We start from the raw sequence: 19,218 nt of genomic DNA on the forward strand, positions 1-19,218 counted from the left end.
AAGCTAGCTAGGTTAAGTTGAGCTGTGGCTACGGCATGGCTTCACTAGCAGAGCGTAGCCACATGCCCTGCTCGTTAAGCCTCGTTTAGCTTTTACGTGAAGTGGATGCCTGCAGAGAGGACAGGAGAGGAGGACTAGAAAGCAGCTAGTTGGCAGCTCTGTTTTTTGGAATTGGAACAAAAAAGAACTAAGAGGATGTATTGATATCATCTTTGGTTTTCCTGGTCTGTAAGTACTAAGTTGATTAACAAGTTTATGTAACTGCCTGTCTGTATCCACCTGTAGCCTTTGTAATTGCTGAGGTCTGGACCTGGTAGCCTTAACTTTTACCACAGACATTGTGTTTGTTTTAGAGAATTTTAATATTTTCTTAGTAGCCCAACATTTTTGTTTAAATATGAAGTTGCAGTGACACAGGAAGGCTGGAAGATATATCATTAATAGGTATCTGGTGCAGTGTGTAGTGTTATTTCATATAGATCTTCACACTGTTCATTTAGTTAGCTGCTTACTGAGCCTCCTGCAAATGTCTGGGTTTAGACTACTTTCCAAAGATATGACTATGTTGAATCTAGTAAACTTGTAGAGGGGATGGGAATGCCTTTTCTCTTGTAGTTTTACATACTTTTGACCATTCTTTGACAGGTGCATGTTAATTTGAATTATTCTAAAACAGATCTAATGTCAGAAGCATCACAGTGATAACATGTCATGCCCTGGTTCTTTTTAATGTCATAATAATCTGTAATTCATATTGACCAAAGAAACCAAATTTTAAAGGACTTTGAACCCCAAAACACAATGTAAATCCCATTACTGTCGCATGAAGAAAGAGAAAATGTAGAGAGTATGATATAAAGAGAAGAGAATCAGACAGAATATGTATCAATCTAAGATTTTATACTGGAAAACTAAACACAGCTGCTGTTGCTACCTGTCTGTTATTTTTGGATGATAACACTGAGCAACATGGTCTATGAAGCCTACTAGAGATTCGCTCGATTTGGTTTTTGACTAGAGAAATTATATTATGTGGTCAGTGACTTTCTAATAAATCAGAAAACAAAGTCAGTTGGAGGCAGGATGAAGTTTAGTCTGAATGTGGTCCAGCACAGCTGGAGATTAAAGCAACTGTCATCCTCCTCCTGTTATGTAGTACAGACTCCCACCACCCTGTTACTTTGTGAGAAAGATGTTGTTACACTTTTTAATGTATTCTTAAAAGAATCAATAAAATATGCATGTTGCAGTTATGAGCACATCATTTGGCTTCTGTCCAGATGTGGCTTGTACATTACTAATTTACCCAGGCTTTTGTTTTCTGATCATGCTTGTCCCAGTGAACATTGTAATCCTGACAATCACTTTTGGTAATTTAGGCTGTGACACCTGTAAACAGTAAACATGCAGCGGCGTAGACGCATTAATCCAAAGGATGATGCAAGATTTTATGTTACTGCTGAAAGTGACAAAGTGGGACTTGACATCAAGTACATCAATGCTGTAAAAGGTAAGTTGAATCTTCTGACTGTTTAATCATGATTCAACTTTAATACATATCACTTTTTGTCACTTATTTGTTGTTTTGTCTTTGATGAATTAGGTCGTGGCATCTTCACCTCTGTTCCATTTGAAAAGGGAGACTTTCTATTGGAATACAGAGGTGATCTAATAAGCAATGAAGAATGTGAGCGGAGACAGATAATTTACCATGACCTCCTCAAACTGTTTATGTTTGAGTTCCATTTTAATGGAAAACTGTGGTGGTACGTATATATGTCGCTGGTTAATCTAATCAGAGTTATATGACTCTTTTTTCTCACGTCAGGTTAATTTACATTGCATTAGTATAAAAACTGATTGTTTTGAAAATGTTACTTGTGTTTTTGTAGTGTTGATGCAGCAACAGAGAATGGGTCACTTGGCAGACTTGTAAATGACGACCATATAAACCCTAATGCCAAGATGAAGTACCTCACTGTGCAAGGGAAGCCCCATCTCTGTTTGTTTGCAGTTCGAGACATAAGTCCAGGAGAGGAGATCACCTATAATTATGGTGACTCAGACTGGCCGTGGAGATGCAAGGTGGTCAAAATTTGACTTTGTGAAATTGATAGTTCTCATATAAGAACTGCTTTAACCATAGAACATTTCATATACCAAAACACTGTACATTTTTCCATCTAGCTTCAGGTAGAACATGATTTTTATAGCTTTTGTTAGCAGTTCATTAGCACCACCAGTCGCGATGCCACCTGCCCAGCACACCATAGCAAAGATGATACTGACCACTACAGACTGGTAGAACAAAAACAAAGAAGTCGTCAAATGTAATGTAATGTAATCAGAGTATAGTATAGTATAGTTTTCATAGACCACGGTCTAAAATATTTTTTGATTTTTTTTTTCCTTTTTACAGGCTCTTGATGATGAAATGGCTCCAAAGATTTGTGGTGCCACAAATCCCCCATCCACAGTTGATGATACTGAAGAGGTATATATTCACAAAAGATATATTTTTATAAATATCTTGCTCTGATTGTTAATATCTTAGAAATGTTGTCAGTGAGTTTTAAACAAGGTTTTCCTCTGTCTGTCTGTCACCAGTAGAATGGTTTCTTTTTTTTATTCAGATGTCAAATATCCTCTCTAGTAGTACGTTCCCAGGACTTTCTCTTTATTGTCCTTTGTCTCTGTTTCATCTTCTACAGCTGACCACTGAGAGCAAGTGCATCCATACAGCCATCAGCCACCCGAATCAGACCAGTCCAGAGCTCGGCCCACTCACCAAGGTTGGAGAGGTAAATTAAATCTCATGTACAACTTAGTGAAGTTATTTGTGGCAAAATGTTAAATGTACCGACCTATTTCAAGTGTGTGTGTGTGTGTGTGTGTGTGTGTGTGTGTGCAGTCGCCTGAGTAGAACCTGCTTTATGTGGACAATGTTGAGTAGAACATGCTTTATGTGGACAATGAAATGGAAGGACATTGTCTAAACATGCTTTTTCAAGCTTCAGTCAGTATAATATCTGAGTGTATGTGTATCAAACGGTGAACCCCACCCAAATATGACTTGGGAGGTCCATACAGTTTAGAGGGTCCTGTCACCAGAGACATCACTTTGGTTTTTAAGAACACTTGGACTCCCTGCATTTGATCTGTATGTTGGTTTAATGTGAATGATACGTTTTTTTAGGTACATCTAGTGGATGAGCACTCGCTCAACAGCACTGACAAAAATTCATGACAAGATGTCATTTAAAAAGAATCATAGCAGATCTAAGAAATATAAAAAGACTAAAAAGTCACTCCATGTAAAAGCTTACAGCCACTTATTCAAGGAGTGCGATCATTCTAGCAAGTGGGCTGGCAATAGATAAACAACGAAGTAATCAAATGCTGTATTCATCAGAGTATAGTTTACATAGTCTACAGACTGTAGTCATGTGGCCTGTTCAGTGATTAAATAACCATTTCAGAGACTACGTGTTTTCCACAAAACACTCACAGAAATACAGCCATGATATCTTTTCACAGAATGCTACATAGGGAACATCTTGTCTTCAAGATATTTATGATAATATATATTTTTTGTTTTTTTCCTTTTTACAGGCTCTTGATGATGAAATGGCTCCAAAGATTTGTGGTGCCACAAATCCCCCATCCACAGTTGATGATACTGAAGAGGTATATATTCACAAAAGATATATTTTTATAAATATCTTGCTCTGATTGTTAATATCTTAGAAATGTTGTCAGTGAGTTTTAAACAAGGTTTTCCTCTGTCTGTCTGTCACCAGTAGAATGGTTTCTTTTTTTTATTCAGATGTCAAATATCCTCTCTAGTAGTACGTTCCCAGGACTTTCTCTTTATTGTCCTTTGTCTCTGTTTCATCTTCTACAGCTGACCACTGAGAGCAAGTGCATCCATACAGCCATCAGCCACCCGAATCAGACCAGTCCAGAGCTCGGCCCACTCACCAAGGTTGGAGAGGTAAATTAAATCTCATGTACAACTTAGTGAAGTTATTTGTGGCAAAATGTTAAATCTACCGACCTATTTCAAGTGTGTGTGTGTGTGTGTGTGTGTGCAGTCGCCTGAGTAGAACATGCTTTATGTGGACAATGATTTGGAAGGACATTGTCTAAACATGCTTTTTCAAGCTTCAGTCAGTATAATATCTGAGTGTATGTGTATCAAACGGTGAACCCCACCCAAATATGACTTGGGAGGTCCATACAGTTTAGAGGGTCCTGTCACCAGAGACATCACTTTGGTTTTTAAGAACACTTGGACTGCCTGCATTTGATCTGTATGTTGGTTTAATGTGAATGGTAAGTTGTTTGGTTACATGTAATGGATAGGCATCCTATTAGTTATACTGGGCTACAACAAGTCAGCTCCTGGCACTGAGGCTAACCACAAATTCCCCATCTACAATTCAAAAATATGAAGAAGGTATATCTTCATATAGGATACGCTATAAATAAGCAGGTATAAATAAGTTACACTATAAATAACAATAAAAAACAATGCAATAAAAGGGTAATAATATGTATGAAGTAAATTAAATGTCACATTGGTATTGGATTTAAAGTGATTAGATATCAACATGTAAATATGAAATATCTTTCTGTCCAAACTATGTGGCATAAATAATAAATATTACAATTACATTTTTCGCCAACAGTGTCAGAAACACCGCCTGGTGTGCGCAACAGTATCCTCCTTGGACAAGTGTGTTAATTGTGTGGGACCCGTATCTTCCTTCAAGTGGCTTGGCTATCGATGCACAGGTTAGATATTTAGTGAATTAGTATAGAGTGTACATGTGTTGTGCTCTAACCACTTAAATAGACCTGCAGTGTCAACATTATTTTACTCAAAATGTGTTACAGTTTGTTCAGGGGTCTGGCATAAATCCTGCCTAAAGCAAATTACAGGAGATTACTTTCACAGCACAGCACAGGTGAGTATCTACTGAGTGAGTGTTGAACTTGAACTGTCTATAAGATTCAATCACCCTGTAAAATAATTTGCTTTCTCACCAATTCAGGCGCAGCAGTCTTCTGAGGCTTCTGAGGATGAACTGCTGTCAGATCAGGACAAAATTCCACATCCAGAATTGGACCAAATATCATCTGATGATGCTGAGGACATGTCTGACAAGGAATACATACCTGACTCGGAGGATGATGAATATGATTCAGATGCCAGCATACCCTTAATCTCAAGTCAGGCAAGAGCTGCACATATTCAAGTAAAACCCGTAATACCTGATGTTGGAACATCTTATGGGTCAGACACAGAGGCCCCAGTTGTGCCCAGTACATCAAAATGTTGGCCACCCCTTAAAAATAAGATGATTCCCAATGCTGCTGACACATCTAATTCAGCGTATTCTATCAAAGACTCATCAAAGGAAAAGCCAGAGGATGAAGCTGTGACTCATGAACAAGAATTACCACATCTGATTATCAGTAAAAAACAATTACTGTTATGTTCGTGGTAAGCCACAAAGCAAAATTTCCCGCCACTTGAAAACACACAAGACACATGCTGAAATTGTCCATGCATTTTCCCTTCCTGAGGACTCAAAAGAGCGCAAGATATTATTAGAAAAAATGAGGAATAAGGGAAATTTTAAACATAACACTGCAGTTTTGCAAGATGGAACCGGATCACTGAAAGTGAAGAGAAAGCCAAAAGCTAAAACACTGGCAGGAAAGTTTATTCACAGTATGTATTGTCAAGGGATGTACATACGTAAGGAGCTTTGGAGACATGTCCGCAGATGCCCCTTTAAGCCAAAAAACGAAGATTTGGATGATAAACCTGGGAGAACCAAAGTACTGGGCTTGGCTGTAGCTCTGCAGTCTACATTCTGTCAGCAGATCTCAAGTGGAGTGTGGAAGCTCCTTAGTGTCATGAAACAAGATGAGGTGGCCTCAGTTGTGCGAAATGACCTCTCTATTATTCAGTTTGCCCAGTCACTCTACAACAAACATGGACAAGACCCTACAAAATATGAATACATTCGACAGAAGCTCCGTGAAGTGGGGCGTTTGTTGTTATGCCTGCGTACAGAATTCTCAGTACATAACCCTAGAGGAGGCTGTTAAACCTGCTAACTTCCAGAGAGTTGTGCAAGCAGTAAAGAAAGTTTCAGGTTTTGATGAAGAAAAACAATCGTACCAGAAATCAAGGCTTGCGCTGTAACTGGGGCATACACTGCAGAAAATCGCTGACATTATTCATTGTAGGGCACTCATGGCAGAAGATGAAGAGTTGATCAGGTACACTGACATATTCAAGAAGTTGTACACCTCCAGGTGGTCTGAGTTGGTGTCTCACAGTGCCCTGAAAACACTGAGTGATGCAAAATACAACAAACCATCAACATTGCCCTTCACTGAAGATGTTCAGAGCCTTCATCAGTACCTTGAGAAATCAGCAGAAAGTGCCTCCTGCAGCTTGAAGGAAGAGGCCACCTCTCAGAACTATGCTCAACTTGCAAAACTCACACTTGCACAAATCATGGTGTTCAATCGAAGACGTGCTGGGGAAGTTTCAAAAATGCGCCTCAAAAGTTTTCATGAAAGGGACAACACAAAGCTCCATGAAGATGTTGCCATGGGGTTCTCGAAGACTGAACAGAAGCTCTGCAACTATTTCAGCCCAAATTGAAATAATGGGGAAAAGGGGCAGAAAGGTTGCAGTTCTGCTCACACCAAGTGTGGTGGATGCTTTGTCACTACTTGCCAGTAGAAGAACTGAATGTGGCGTTTGTGCCACAAATGTCTTCCTGTTTGCAAGACCAACGTCAATGAGCCACTACAGACGACAGGACTGTTTGTGTGTTCATGCAAGCCAGTGTGGAGCAAAGCACCCAGAGTACCTCAGGTCAACACAACTCAGGAAACATGTTGCCACACTCTCACAAGTCCTTAATTTAAAAAACAATGAACTTGATCAGGTTGCAGATTTCCCACAACACAACTGGCTAAGATTTCCAAACTGCTTTTGTCAGTGGAGAAAGGACACCTTTCCAGCATGCAGGGGAAGTCACTGGATGAGACTGAAATTGAAGGTTTGTACAGAAATTAGCCCTTGTAGATATTATCTGAGTGTTTGTTTTTTCCTTTGACTGTTAATTTCTAAACATCTAGACTTGGCGTAGTCAGCATCCTTTTCCAAGAAAAAAAAAAATCACCTTTCATGTCCAAATATGGTTGAGGACTACTATTCAGAAATATAAGCATAAGTCTACAGTATGGCTGGACAGTAATTCAAAATTATGTTTGTGGAGGTGCAGTCGAATTACGTTAAATATTAACATAATATATTGTGTAATCATTTTACATGGATTGTTTTATCTTATGTGCTCATGGACCACATTAAACATAAACACAGGTATAATAGCTCAAAACTACTCAAGTAAAAATAGTTACTTTGCAAAAAGTGGCAAGTACAAAACCACAGGCCTACTATTTTTTTCCCTAGGTCTTTTTATTTGATGTGGCTATTTCAACCACAGATTTGTATGTCCAGCTATTTATGTGAGTTTTACTAATGCCATTTTCCAGATGAGATTGCGTTAAGTGACGCTGAAGACAGTGGGAGCAAATCTGATAACAGCAACACAGAAGTCACAACATCAGAGTTTGGAACTGTGGATTTTGACTCTACAACCACAGAGCAAGACCATGACATTGGAGGCTTTGGTATGTTAACTCACTTCATAGTCACTGCTGATAAAATGTATTTTTTCCTGTGACAAAAGTAACTTTTGTTAAATTGTGTGTTCAACAGGATCAGTGTCATTTGTGTCGTCCACAGTAAATGAGTGTGTACCTCCCTCTGAAGGTAAGATTCAGATTCAAGAGGTTTATTGTCTTATGCACAGAAGAAACAGTGGTTTATACCATACAATGAAATTCTTACTTTACCCAAGTCCCTTAACAGAACAGTTCAATAATAAGACAAATACACAACACAAATAGAATAAAGTTAAAAAATATATATAAAATTAAACTGTAACTTACAGTGTACAGTAAACCTAAGTTGGAATTAAAAGAAAAAAAGAAACCTGAGTTGAATAAGGTGCTCTGTGCCTCACAGTTAAGATGCCGATGGTCATTCAGACAAGTCACAGTGTCCTTCTTTGGGAGGGGCACGATGGTGGTGGACTTGAAGCAGGTGGGGACCGAATGGTGACACACTGACACAGAGTGGTGTGTCCAGTATGCCCTTGTTGGCCGTAGCCCCTCCCTTTCAGCTGGTGTTGAGGGCTTCGAAGTGAGCGGTTTGTTTTCTGTTTGCAGTTTGTGATGTGTTGCAGACCTTACCACATGCTCCTGGGATAAGCAGTGGTGTAATATCCCTCCAGCTTCAGTCTGTATTGTCTCTTGGCCTGTCTGATTGATCTACGCAGGTCATATCTGGCCTTTCTCTAGTCCTCAGTGTCACCCGAGACACATGCAGTAGAGCACGCACATAGCATGGACCACACTTCAGTTAATCCAGGGTTTATCGTTGGCGTAGGTCTTGCAGCGTTTAGTGGGGATCATTTTCTCAGTGTATTTGCGAATGTAGCCAGTTACAGCTGCAGCATATTCCTATAGGTACACAGTACAGTCCCCTCTCAGAGCAGGAGTTTTAAACACACCCCTGGTCTGTACTGTTAAAGCAGTCCTGAAGCACTAGTTCAGATCCTTCATTCCACACTTTAATAATTTTACTTACTGGGGGAGCTCATTTGAGGAGTTGCCTGTAGACTGGGTAGAGGAACACTGAGATGTGGTCTGATAGTCCAAAGTGCAGCTGAGGCACAGCCTTGTAAGTGTTCTTCACGTTGCTGTACACTTGGTATTCTTCTCCCTCGAAGGAAAGCTCATGTGTTGATGGTACTTTGGTAGGACGCTCCCTAAGGTTGCAGTAGTTAAAATCACCGGCCACGATGAAGGACGGCATCTGGGTGTGCAGTCTCCAGCTTGCTGATGAGGTCCTGTAGCATCCCCTCGCCGTCACGTGATTGGCCCGTGGCGGAATGTAAACAGCGAGCAGAGGCACAGTGCTGAACTCGCTTGGTAGACAAAAGGGTCTTTAGTAGATAAAGGTGCACTTTAGCATTAAAAGTTCAATGTCTGGTGAACCGTGCTTTTCAACATCTTGCACATTCCCACACCATCTTTTGTTAATGTACACACACCGCCTCCCCTGGTCTCTCTCGAGGCCTCTGTGCAGTCTCCGTGGCGGATGGAGTGTGTGTGGAGCAGGAGAACCGAGTTTGGCGTGCTGTCAGAGAGCCACATCTCAGTGAGAATAAGAGCACAACATTCCCTTATCTCACGCTGAGTTGTAGTCCTAGTTCTTGGCTCGTCTATCTTATTTGTCAAGAGGGCGGACATTAGCGAGCATGGTCCTGTAGCTCAGCCTAGCATGGAGCCTACCTCTCTTGCCTCGTCTCCGCTGTGGGCGCACCGGTGTTGCTGTGTCCTGCCAGCTGGAGTGGGCTTGGTCCAGGCGTAGGAGAAAGTCAAAGTTCAAGAGGCGGTGTTGTAAGCTCGTGTTGACATTGCCAATGTCCAGAAGTTCTTCCCTGCTGTATCTTAGTGTCGCACACACAAGCTGTGCGTGTAAGATGAAGATGAATAACAAAATAAACAAAGTTGCGTCAGTGTCGGGAGAGCGAAGCAAACACCAAGTCCACTGTGGGCACCACGTTGAATTGTGAAGCACCTTAATGTGCCTTGAATAAGATGCATCCTTTTTAGGCCAGGTATGAAAGGAAGAAAAAGCTAAATAAAAACTCATACCATTTTAAAAAGAATAAAATTAAGTATAGGAAAAAAAAACAAAGACCAAAAAATGACTTTGCAGTGTATTCTACACATGCCACAAAACTGCAACATCCACAGTTTGACTCCATCCAAGGATATTTATGCACGTCTCTGTGATGTTTCCTGTCTCTGAAGTTTTCAACTATCAGAAAGAGAGTAATCTTAAAGAAAGGGATATAAATAAATAGCCCTAAATTTAACTGTACTGCATTTGTACAAAACATCTTGTCTGCAAGGGAGCATATACACTTAATTTATAATCAGGAAATGTATACTGAATTTGAGATAAAAGTAAAGTTACCTCCTTCTCTTCATATGTTCTCTGGATTGCCCATGAGTACTTTCTATTCATTCTCTTATTGGCAAGTTGGTTAAAAGACTAAAAATGAATGAGTCACAAAATGCCACAAAATCTGGAAGATTAAGAGGTTAAAAGTAGTACTAGGCTGATTGTTACGTACTTTGTGTTATGTTTCAATATCAAGACTAAACTTTCAGACCAAGTTCCTACACTATTTCAGCTAACTCTATGAAATCAGATTTAAACTGAGAATCAGACCTTAAACCCCCAGTCTGTTTCATTTAAAATAAGGTGTGTTGAAGTACAATGCCAAAACAACTTAAGACATGTTACTAATTGTAGTATTACTAACTGTACTTTAATTAATTCAAATATCAAAAGGTTTAGCCCCTTAAATAGATGAACTGATTCTAAAAATGTTGTTTTAATGCTGATGACTTTAATACCCTCCATATTGTCCCACTCTAATGTGGGCTAGTAAAGTTGGTGAAATCACATCGAGTCAGCAATCAACTGATACCCAAAGTGAATTATTAAGCAAAAAACACATTTTGTTTGTGATATATTTTGTTCTTGTTTGCCTATCTTCCAGGGAATTATGCTGATGAAGAACATGGATCCAGAAGAGTGGCAAAGAAAGTGTGGTCTAAGGCTGAGGTCGCCGCAGTAATGCGACACTTCAAAGATCATATAAGCAGGGGAAAACTGGCCACCAAAACTGAATGCAGTCACTGCAAACTGGTGGAAGACCCCGCGTTGGCACAAAGAACAGTGCAAAATATACGGGACTTTGTTAGAAATAGAGGAATAACTGCAAAGAGGCAGTCACAAAAAGAAAAGGTTTAAATACACTGACAGTTGTGGTGGTGTTTGTGTTAATGTTTTAAAAAGTGTGGCTCTTGTGTTACAAGTTATCTGCCTGTTATAGGTTGTAATAATGACATTTTAAAGGTTCAGTACAAAAATAGAAGGTTGAATTATACAAAGAGGCCATCACAACAACAAACTGTAAACCAACACTTTTATTTTTTTTACATGTTATTAATTTATTTTTGTTATGAGCAACCATGGGTCTTTTGAAGTTGGGTAAGAATGAGAATCAAGCAAAAAATCTAAAATAAGTTATTGTCATGGCACTTGTGTTGTGTGACAATCTATTGTTTAGCTGTTCCAGGCTGCTATCTGGCTGTTAGTCTGTTAGTCTAACAATGGTGATATTTGAGTTGTACAATAAAATAATAATTAAGTCCCATTAATGCTTGGTGGTGTCAGGTTAATGTGTATTTATGTTAATGAGCAGTGACGTCATTGTCCCTTTAAAGTCCCAATAATGTTTATTTGGACCTTATAAGTCACATATTTTTCAAAAGGAGAACTGTCTCTATAAACCACAATAGTTTTAGGGTGGTGTGTATCACGCTCTGAAGGGTGTATCTGAAGTCTAAAGTGACCTGAATTTTTTTCAGATTTTTTGGAGTGTTTTAATCTAACTCCCATAGCTCTAGGACCTCAGGAAAGGGTAGTCCATCTAAACCACCACCGGGCCTGTTTGGAGAAAAAGTCCAGCTAATCCACATAGACCCGTATGTGTGTGTGTGTGTGTGTGTGTGTGTGTGTGTGTGTGTCTGTGTTTGTGTGTGTGTTCTGGTAATCATCATGTTGTGGGGACAAAAGTCTGTTTACACAGTCACGTCATGGGGACCTCTTGCGTGTGGGTGACAAAAAATGAAGTCCCCATAAGGGAAACCCTTTTATATAAATGCTGAAGTTATTCTGAAGAAGCCTGTGTGATTTTTAGCATTGGCCCATAAAACATGTTTTTCAATCAGTGTGTGTGTGTGTGTGTGTGTGTGTGTGTGTGTGTGTGTGTGGTGTGCTCACTAGCGCCCCTGTACTTTCAGATTGGTAATGCACTCATTGCTTCACACACACATATTCCAAATATGGTTATTTACCGCCCACTTCCTGGTCCTCCTTGGGAAAGATTCCAGCAGCAAAAAGTAATTATCATTGTAAAAGCTCACAATTCACATGGTGGACGAGGAAGATTGTTTGCAGAAGATGCCAGCTAATGCTAAAGCTTTTCTATAGGGTTATATTGTTATTTTATTTTCAGATTTTTATATATATACAGTCATGTGAAAAAATTAGGACACCCATGCTAAAGGTGACTAAAAAGAGGAATACAAAAATCATCTTTTGGAAATTGATCTTAATGCCTTAATTAAAAAAATGAGGAAATATCCAACCTTTAAGGACACCAATTTTGTTTGTGAATGAATAATGTATCGTAAATAAATAAATGTTCTTCCTTAAAATACAGGGGGCATAAGTAAGTACACCCCTATGTTAAATTCCCATAGAGGCAGGCAGATTTTTATTTTTAAAGGACAGTTATTTCATGGATCCAGGATACTATGCATCCTGATAAAGTTCCTTTGGCCTTTGGAATTAAAATAGCCCCACATCATCACATACCCTTCACCATACCTAGAGATTGGCATGGTTTTATTTCATTTAGCCTAATAGCTGGTTTGATTTGCATTCAGAGATGATTTTATGGAAAGTACCCCATGCCAATCTCTAGGTATGGTGAACGGTATGTGATGATGTGGGGCTATTTTAATTCCAAAGACCAAGGGAACTTAATCAGGATGCATAGTATCCTGGATCCATGAAATAACTGGCCTTTAAAAATAAAAATCTGCCTGCCTCTATGGGAATTTAACATAGGGGTGTACTTACTTATGCCCCCTGTATTTTAAGGAAGAACATTTATTTATTTACGATACATTAATCATTCACAAAGAAAATTGGTGTCCTTAAAGATTTGATTTTTCCTCATTTTTTTAATTAAGGCATTAAGATCAATTTGCAAAAGATGATTTTGTTATTCCTCTTTTTAGTCAACTTTAGCATGGGTGTCCTAATTTTTTCACATGACTGTATATATATATATATATATATATATATATATATATATATATATATAATGGGCTAATGATTTGTACAGAGAAACTAAAGTAAGGTAAGTGCATGTATTAGTGGTAGTGGGATATTTGTAGGCATAAGACAAACCAATATAACCACCAGTGTTTATTGTTCAAAATAGGTTAATTAACTCTAAATAGTTTGCATAATAGCTAGTTATGATTAGGCTTACTGTAGACAAAGATTATAAGCCTCAATTTTTTTGTAAACAATTTATTGTTAAGTTGTTGAATGCAAACTAAAAAGACACTGCTAATTATTTAGTCTAATTGATTACTGATTATTGTGTTAAATTGATTTTATGATAATATTCTAGCTTTTATGAATGTGTGTTTTATTATTTTGCTGTGATGTATTCCTGATCAATATTTGCAATGATGGTATATTTAAGTTAATGTATAAAGTAATAAACTTAAACTTAACCAAGGTGCTTTAAAGAAAAATTTGAAGTAATTTTAAATGACAAAATTTCACAGGGCAGATTAAAATAGCGGCACTATTTTACACGAAAATACAAAAGTGTGACTGACTTTCGTTTTGGGGCTTTTAATTTGAAATCCCAAAGGAAGTAAAATGTACCTTCACTTAGGGAACCTTAACAGTTAGCTTCCGTCAAAGCATGCTGATGGAATTGAGGCTAATGGAGGAATGCATCCAACCAGTGCGTTGCTAAAGAGTGGTGACAGTTATTGATAAAGTTAAATGAACACTCCGAGGGTTTAACTGAGTTAAATTTATTAATTTCTTTGTTGTTGCAGTGTGTTTTCCCTCGTCCGAGCTGCGTTACAGACATGTGCTCAGGTGGATAGTGGCTGCAAGCACCTGTAAAGAAAACAAGAGTATTCATAACAATTACATGTCATTTAGCTGACACTTTTATCTAAAGCGACTTACAATTGCTACATAGGTCAGAGGCCACATGCCTCTGAAGCAACTATGGGTTAAGTATCTTGCTCAGGAACACATTGGTTGATGTAATGCAGTGGGAATTGAACCCAGGTCTCCCACACCAAAGGAATGTGTCATATCCACTGTGCCATCACCACCCACAATAAATAAATGTATACACGTTACATTGCTGTACTGTAGCACTGCTATTAGCATATGTTAGAAGATATCAATCTAAGGCTATGTTCAGACTCCAGGCAAATCAGATATGTTTAACCAGAGTTCCTGCACTGTTATTTGTTAGTGATCAGATTGGATTTGTGCATTCATGTTCATTACTTCAGATTTCATTCTACAGTCTCTTTTTGTTTTCAGGTTTTGGGTTTTTTTGTTGTCTTAATCAACTAAGGGTCTTTTTTCCCCACAGTACACCTTTTGTCAGTGTCTGAGTAGAAACTGTGTGTGAAGCATTGGACAAAACTGGTCCCCACAATAAACTGTAGGCTAACATGTGTTACACATGTGTGTAAAATGTCCCCACAAGGCCTGTTGTGTGATAACAGACAGGGCACAGCACCCACCGGAGCACTACCAGTATCCCAAGCCCCGCAGCCCTCCAGCCGCTGCTTCACCCCCCATGGCACTGACAAACTTTTATTAACAGGAGCCTATGATTTCTGTAGCCTACTCCGAAAAAACAGACCTCCTGAATGCCTTTTTCTTGAGTTGTGTTCCACTCTCCACACCGCTGTCTTCAGACAAAAAGTCATGTCCTGAGATCAATAATGTTGTCAGACACTTTTAGTAACAATCAGCCTGCCAGCAGCAAAAACAAAAATATCACTTTTAGTGCATAAAAAGCTAGACGGCATACTTCCCTTTATTAGATTACATTGAAGCTAGGTTTGCGTGTTTAAAAGCTTAATATTTAAAAATATAAATAGCAGAACAAAAGTTGAAGAATTCCCATCATGTGCTGAAAGAGCTGAACATTTTGATATTTGAAGGGTTTTTCTAGCTGAAAGTATGCTGAGGTTGTTGAAGACCAAAAACATACGGGAGAAGAAGTGGAATAATAATAAGAATAATGAAAACAATAACAATACTGTGAATGCTGTTGAATCAGCATTCATACAATTACTGAAACTTAATTTAATGCAATTTTAAACCTTTTTCCTGCAGTATAAAATTGGCACCACGGATCAGCCCCCTTAAGGATGTCACTTCCTGTGGCATCCCTATGTTCTTTCGATGTCTGAAAAGACATCCGCATTAGAGGTGAAGTATATGAATGCAGTTAAAGGTAAGATGGTGTCTGATGTGATTTATCAGATAATCATTATAATGTATACAATAATTATTTGATGAACATCTAATGCAGAATGTCAGGGTAAATTGATGATCTCAAATTTGCTACTATATGTTAAGGTCTAGACTAATATGAAAGAATGTATAGGTTTTCCTGTTCTGTTGAAAATGCTTTTGTTGTCTTTCACAGGACGTGGCATATTTGCAGAATCCTCTATTTGCAAAGGAGATTAAGTTTAGGAATACAGGGGAGATATAAATGGCGCAGAATCTCAGGGAATACGAAAACTTTACCATCCACTGTGCTGTTTTTATGTTTGTGTTTAAGTGGAAAGGGAAAACATGGTGGTAAGACGTCAACTTGTACCTATACTATACTCTCTAAGTGAGGCACTGATTTTGTGGTGATATTTTGTGATGTATGTATTTCCTCCTTTCTCATGTTTCTATTTTAAGTATTAATGCTTCGAGAGAAGATCGGTCATTTCAACATTAAAAGAGAGGAAATTACGTGTGACTATGGAGGTGAAGAACACAAGTATGTTGCACATTACTGTTTTATGGACACTGACAATGTCCCAACAGCACACATTTGGTCAGTGTCTGAGTAGAAACTGTGTGTGAAACATTTTGGACCAAACTGGTCCCGACAAGAAACTGTTACATTGTGTGTAAAATGTCCTCAGAAAGCCTGTTGTGTTTGAGCTAAGCAGCATGTAAATACTCCTTCATGAAGACAGGAACTTCAGAGACTTGGGACAGCAAAATGCGACAACAAATGGTGGTTAAACTGCTTGACTAAATTTTATCCTCAATTGAGATTACTTTAGATGCTGCTGTGTAATGTATCTACTAGAAATAAGAGGATTATACTTGATAAGATGCTGCTTTTTGCAGTGTAGAAAACTTAAGGAACCAATTGGTATCAACTATGTCATGCTAGTTTGTTGGGAAGTGATCAAAATAGGCTCCAAAGTTAGGCTTTTATTTTGGTGAGGCATTTTCAAAGGGCTCCATTGACCTCTGACCACCAGATATCTGAATGAAATGTCACAAAACTCACATACTGTAAAGTCTGCAGTTTAACTTTATTTTGTGTTCATGTTTGTTAAATCCCCATTAATAAAAGGTACATAAATGTATCTGCTTTTCTCTAAAGATTGATACTTTTAATAATGCAGCAGAATAGAGGGAACCTTGTACAATTGTAGAATCTCTTTTATATCCAAACTAAGTTGGTTTTGCAACTGAAATATGAAGAATCAAGAATTAACATTGGGATCAGAAATGTAATCAAATAGGGATTGTGTGAATCAGAATTGAATCGATTCAAGAAATCAGCAGCGATTTTCAGCCCTGATTGTGACAGCTGGAGCTCCAGCTGAGGCTCATGTGTACTGTAGTTCTAATAAAGACGACGGTCTGTCAGCTGTGTGGGATCAAATTGTGGTCACTGTGACAGCTTCAGGACATTTCATGTGTGTTGTTTCTGTGTGTTTCTGTGGAACTAATTGTTCTGTGTCTTTACACAGGTTGGGTATCGGTTGTTTATTTTCCCTAAATGGTGCCTGAATCAATACTTTAATGTCAGCAACAATAGTATTGTGGTATATTTAAGTTGCAGCGCTGCGTTGCCGATGTGTGGAGAAGGAACTTCGTTGACACTGTTCTTGATTATAAAAAGGTTTATTACATCAAAGATTCCAGCATCAATTTACAAGCTTCTGCAGGAGCTCGGAGAGACGACCAACCCAATCTTCAAATATTGTCGCTCTGAAGTTCTCTTCATTGTATATATTCTGTGCATTTAGTGGGGGTGTGAGTATATGCTTGGAGTAGGGAACTGACCATTTAAGGCCCCATACATGGTATAGCTCCAACAAAATATCTTCTGTCTTAGGGGGCCCCTTCTAATGTTAACAGTTTCCAAATGTTTCAGCAACAGTAGGATAAAGTTCATAGGAATTCCCTTATATGGCAAACCTTAAGTCAAAGTTGTAAATCTTCAGATACCACAGTAGAACAACTTGTTTATTAATGAAGCAATGTGGTCAGATTTGAATTATTAAAAAAATATATCAAAACAGTAACTTATTTTATCAGTGAGTTGCTGTTAATTAACAAAAAGAATAACCAATAGATTGAAGAAGCAGAGCAACATGCTGGATCTCTAAAAAGTCTCTTGATAGTAAAGGTTGCTGATCCCTGAAAAAATCAATGGTTCACCAATCAATATAAAGTTTAGTCGAGCTGTAGTTGAGTTGCGTGTAAAAGACTGTCTGCTGATGTTCACATGGCAACGAGACTGTGCTAGCGTTAATCTGATGGAACATGTCAGAAACCACAGTCCTACAATCTGTCATCTGTGTGCAGCTCCTTATCATAGCATCAGTTTCACAGATATTCAGTTCAGAGAAGTTCCCTTCAGTCCACAGAGTGGAAACATCATCTTTAATGGAGCCATCAGACACACAGACACACAACAGCCTCACACGCAATCACACTCTTTTTCCTACTTCTTTAGTTCTGTCAAACTTCATCCTGAGAAGCTGTGAGCTGGATGGAAGGAACATCAGGCCAAGGTGGCTGCAACAGCCTACAACCAAGATGGCCTCTAGCCTAAAACTACAACACCCAGGTCAGCATAGTGATAGCCAGCTGCCAGCAATCCAGCAGGTGACTGGAGTTTAACGAGGCAGAGACAGAGACAGAAATGTAGTGCTTTTATTTTGTTATATGTTCACACACACATGCAAGACAAGTAGCCTATAGTTAAATCCGAGGTCAGTGGGGCGTTTCCAACTTTGACCTCGGAATATCCGAGTTCCGAGTACAAATGGAACGCACTATAAATGAGATGTATTCCAGTAAAGCTCCGCCTCTTCCTGTATGCAGATCCAACCTGAGGACAGCACATGTGATGATCAGAGCAGAGAGCAGACAGATGGGAAGACGGACGCAGAGAGACGCTCCACATGGAAATGGATCACCTGCTGCTGCTGCTGCTGCTGCTGCTGCTGCTGTGGAGCTCAGGTACCACTCTGCTTTAAACATTGTCTCTTCTTATCATTCATTGATTCTTTATTTCCACACAAAGTGCCTCGTGGCTTTATAACAAACCAAAGTTTCATATTGCAGTGTTAAAACATTTCATATTCACATGTCAATCTTTAAATCAGAGACAGAAAAAGAAAAGACAAAAAGGGAAAATGGATTTAGTCAAATCGTTATAATACTTCAGATTTTCATCAAATCAAACCATGTTTCTGATTCTATTTTTAGTCCGTTGTTATTTCTGTAATATCCAACCTTAACCCTAATTATTTAACAAAACACTGAACTAATGATAACATATCATAAATTATAACTTTACTCATCATCAGAACCAAACAGAATCTGCAGATTATTTAACAGTTATCAGAGATGATCCAGAATGAAAATCTGCAGAATTTAGCCAAGTGTTTTTCTGTTTGGGGTGGAGATTTAATACTTTTTTTGTTTTAATGTTTTTAATTTGTTTAAAATAAGTCTGTGGAAAATTCTGCGTAGACAAATTTTGTGTGATGCTGCTGATAATCAGTAATCATCTGTGTGGTTTTCATCGATAAGCGGGAAATTGTGCAGAATGTTTTGCGGTGACGCCTCATCATGACAGCTTTATAGGAACCGCTGCAGCGTGTGATCAGTGTTACTGAGTGGGAGTTGATCAGGTTGATATCTGTGTTTCTGGTTCTCTCTCCTTCAGCCGTATTACAGCTGATTGTTATCTGAATATTAACGCTAACACAACACTTCCTGCTGCTGCTTCACATTAAAACAACCTCAACTGGACAAACACAGGAGGCTTTTATTGTGAAGCAGTCACAGGAAACAGTCTGGTCTAAACA

General features: G+C 38.7%; 1 protein-coding gene across 4 annotated transcripts; it reads left to right on the top strand.

Annotated features, from left to right (window-relative positions):
* The first annotated feature begins 481 nt into the window (after positions 1–481).
* LOC144513205 (uncharacterized) lies at positions 482–11,400 on the top strand. Of its 4 annotated transcripts, none has more exons than XM_078244199.1 (11): positions 482–1,510; positions 1,604–1,766; positions 1,893–2,085; positions 2,420–2,494; positions 2,712–2,801; positions 3,613–3,687; positions 3,905–3,985; positions 4,692–4,797; positions 7,588–7,725; positions 7,814–7,867; positions 10,737–11,400. In XM_078244199.1, the coding sequence occupies exons 1-11, from the start codon at positions 1,405–1,407 to the stop codon at positions 10,988–10,990; spliced, it is 1,335 nt and encodes a 444-aa protein (XP_078100325.1). In that variant the 5' UTR covers positions 482–1,404; the 3' UTR covers positions 10,991–11,400. The 4 variants fall into 4 exon arrangements, with proteins under 4 accessions (XP_078100325.1, XP_078100326.1, XP_078100324.1 ...); XM_078244198.1 differs by having other exon boundaries at positions 483–1,510; positions 2,712–2,792; positions 3,905–3,994; XM_078244197.1 differs by having other exon boundaries at positions 484–1,510; positions 3,905–3,994.
* The last annotated feature ends 7,818 nt before the right edge of the window (positions 11,401–19,218 follow it).

The sequence above is a fragment of the Sander vitreus genome, unplaced genomic scaffold (genome assembly GCF_031162955.1).
Source record: "Sander vitreus isolate 19-12246 unplaced genomic scaffold, sanVit1 ctg129_0, whole genome shotgun sequence".
Lineage (NCBI taxonomy): Eukaryota > Metazoa > Chordata > Actinopteri > Perciformes > Percidae > Sander > Sander vitreus.

What these genes read in the sequence shown, in the direction of transcription:
- LOC144513205 (XM_078244197.1), top strand. Translation starts at nt 1,405, where the DNA reads ATGCAGCGGCGTAGACGCATTAATCCAAAGGATGATGCAAGATTTTAT. An exon ending in TTTAATGGAAAACTGTGGTG is followed by an intron (nt 1,767 to 1,892) that starts GTACGTATATAT and finishes GTGTTTTTGTAG; the next exon opens with TGTTGATGCAGCAACAGAGA. An exon ending in CACTCACCAAGGTTGGAGAG is followed by an intron (nt 2,802 to 3,612) that starts GTAAATTAAATC and finishes TCCTTTTTACAG; the next exon opens with GCTCTTGATGATGAAATGGC.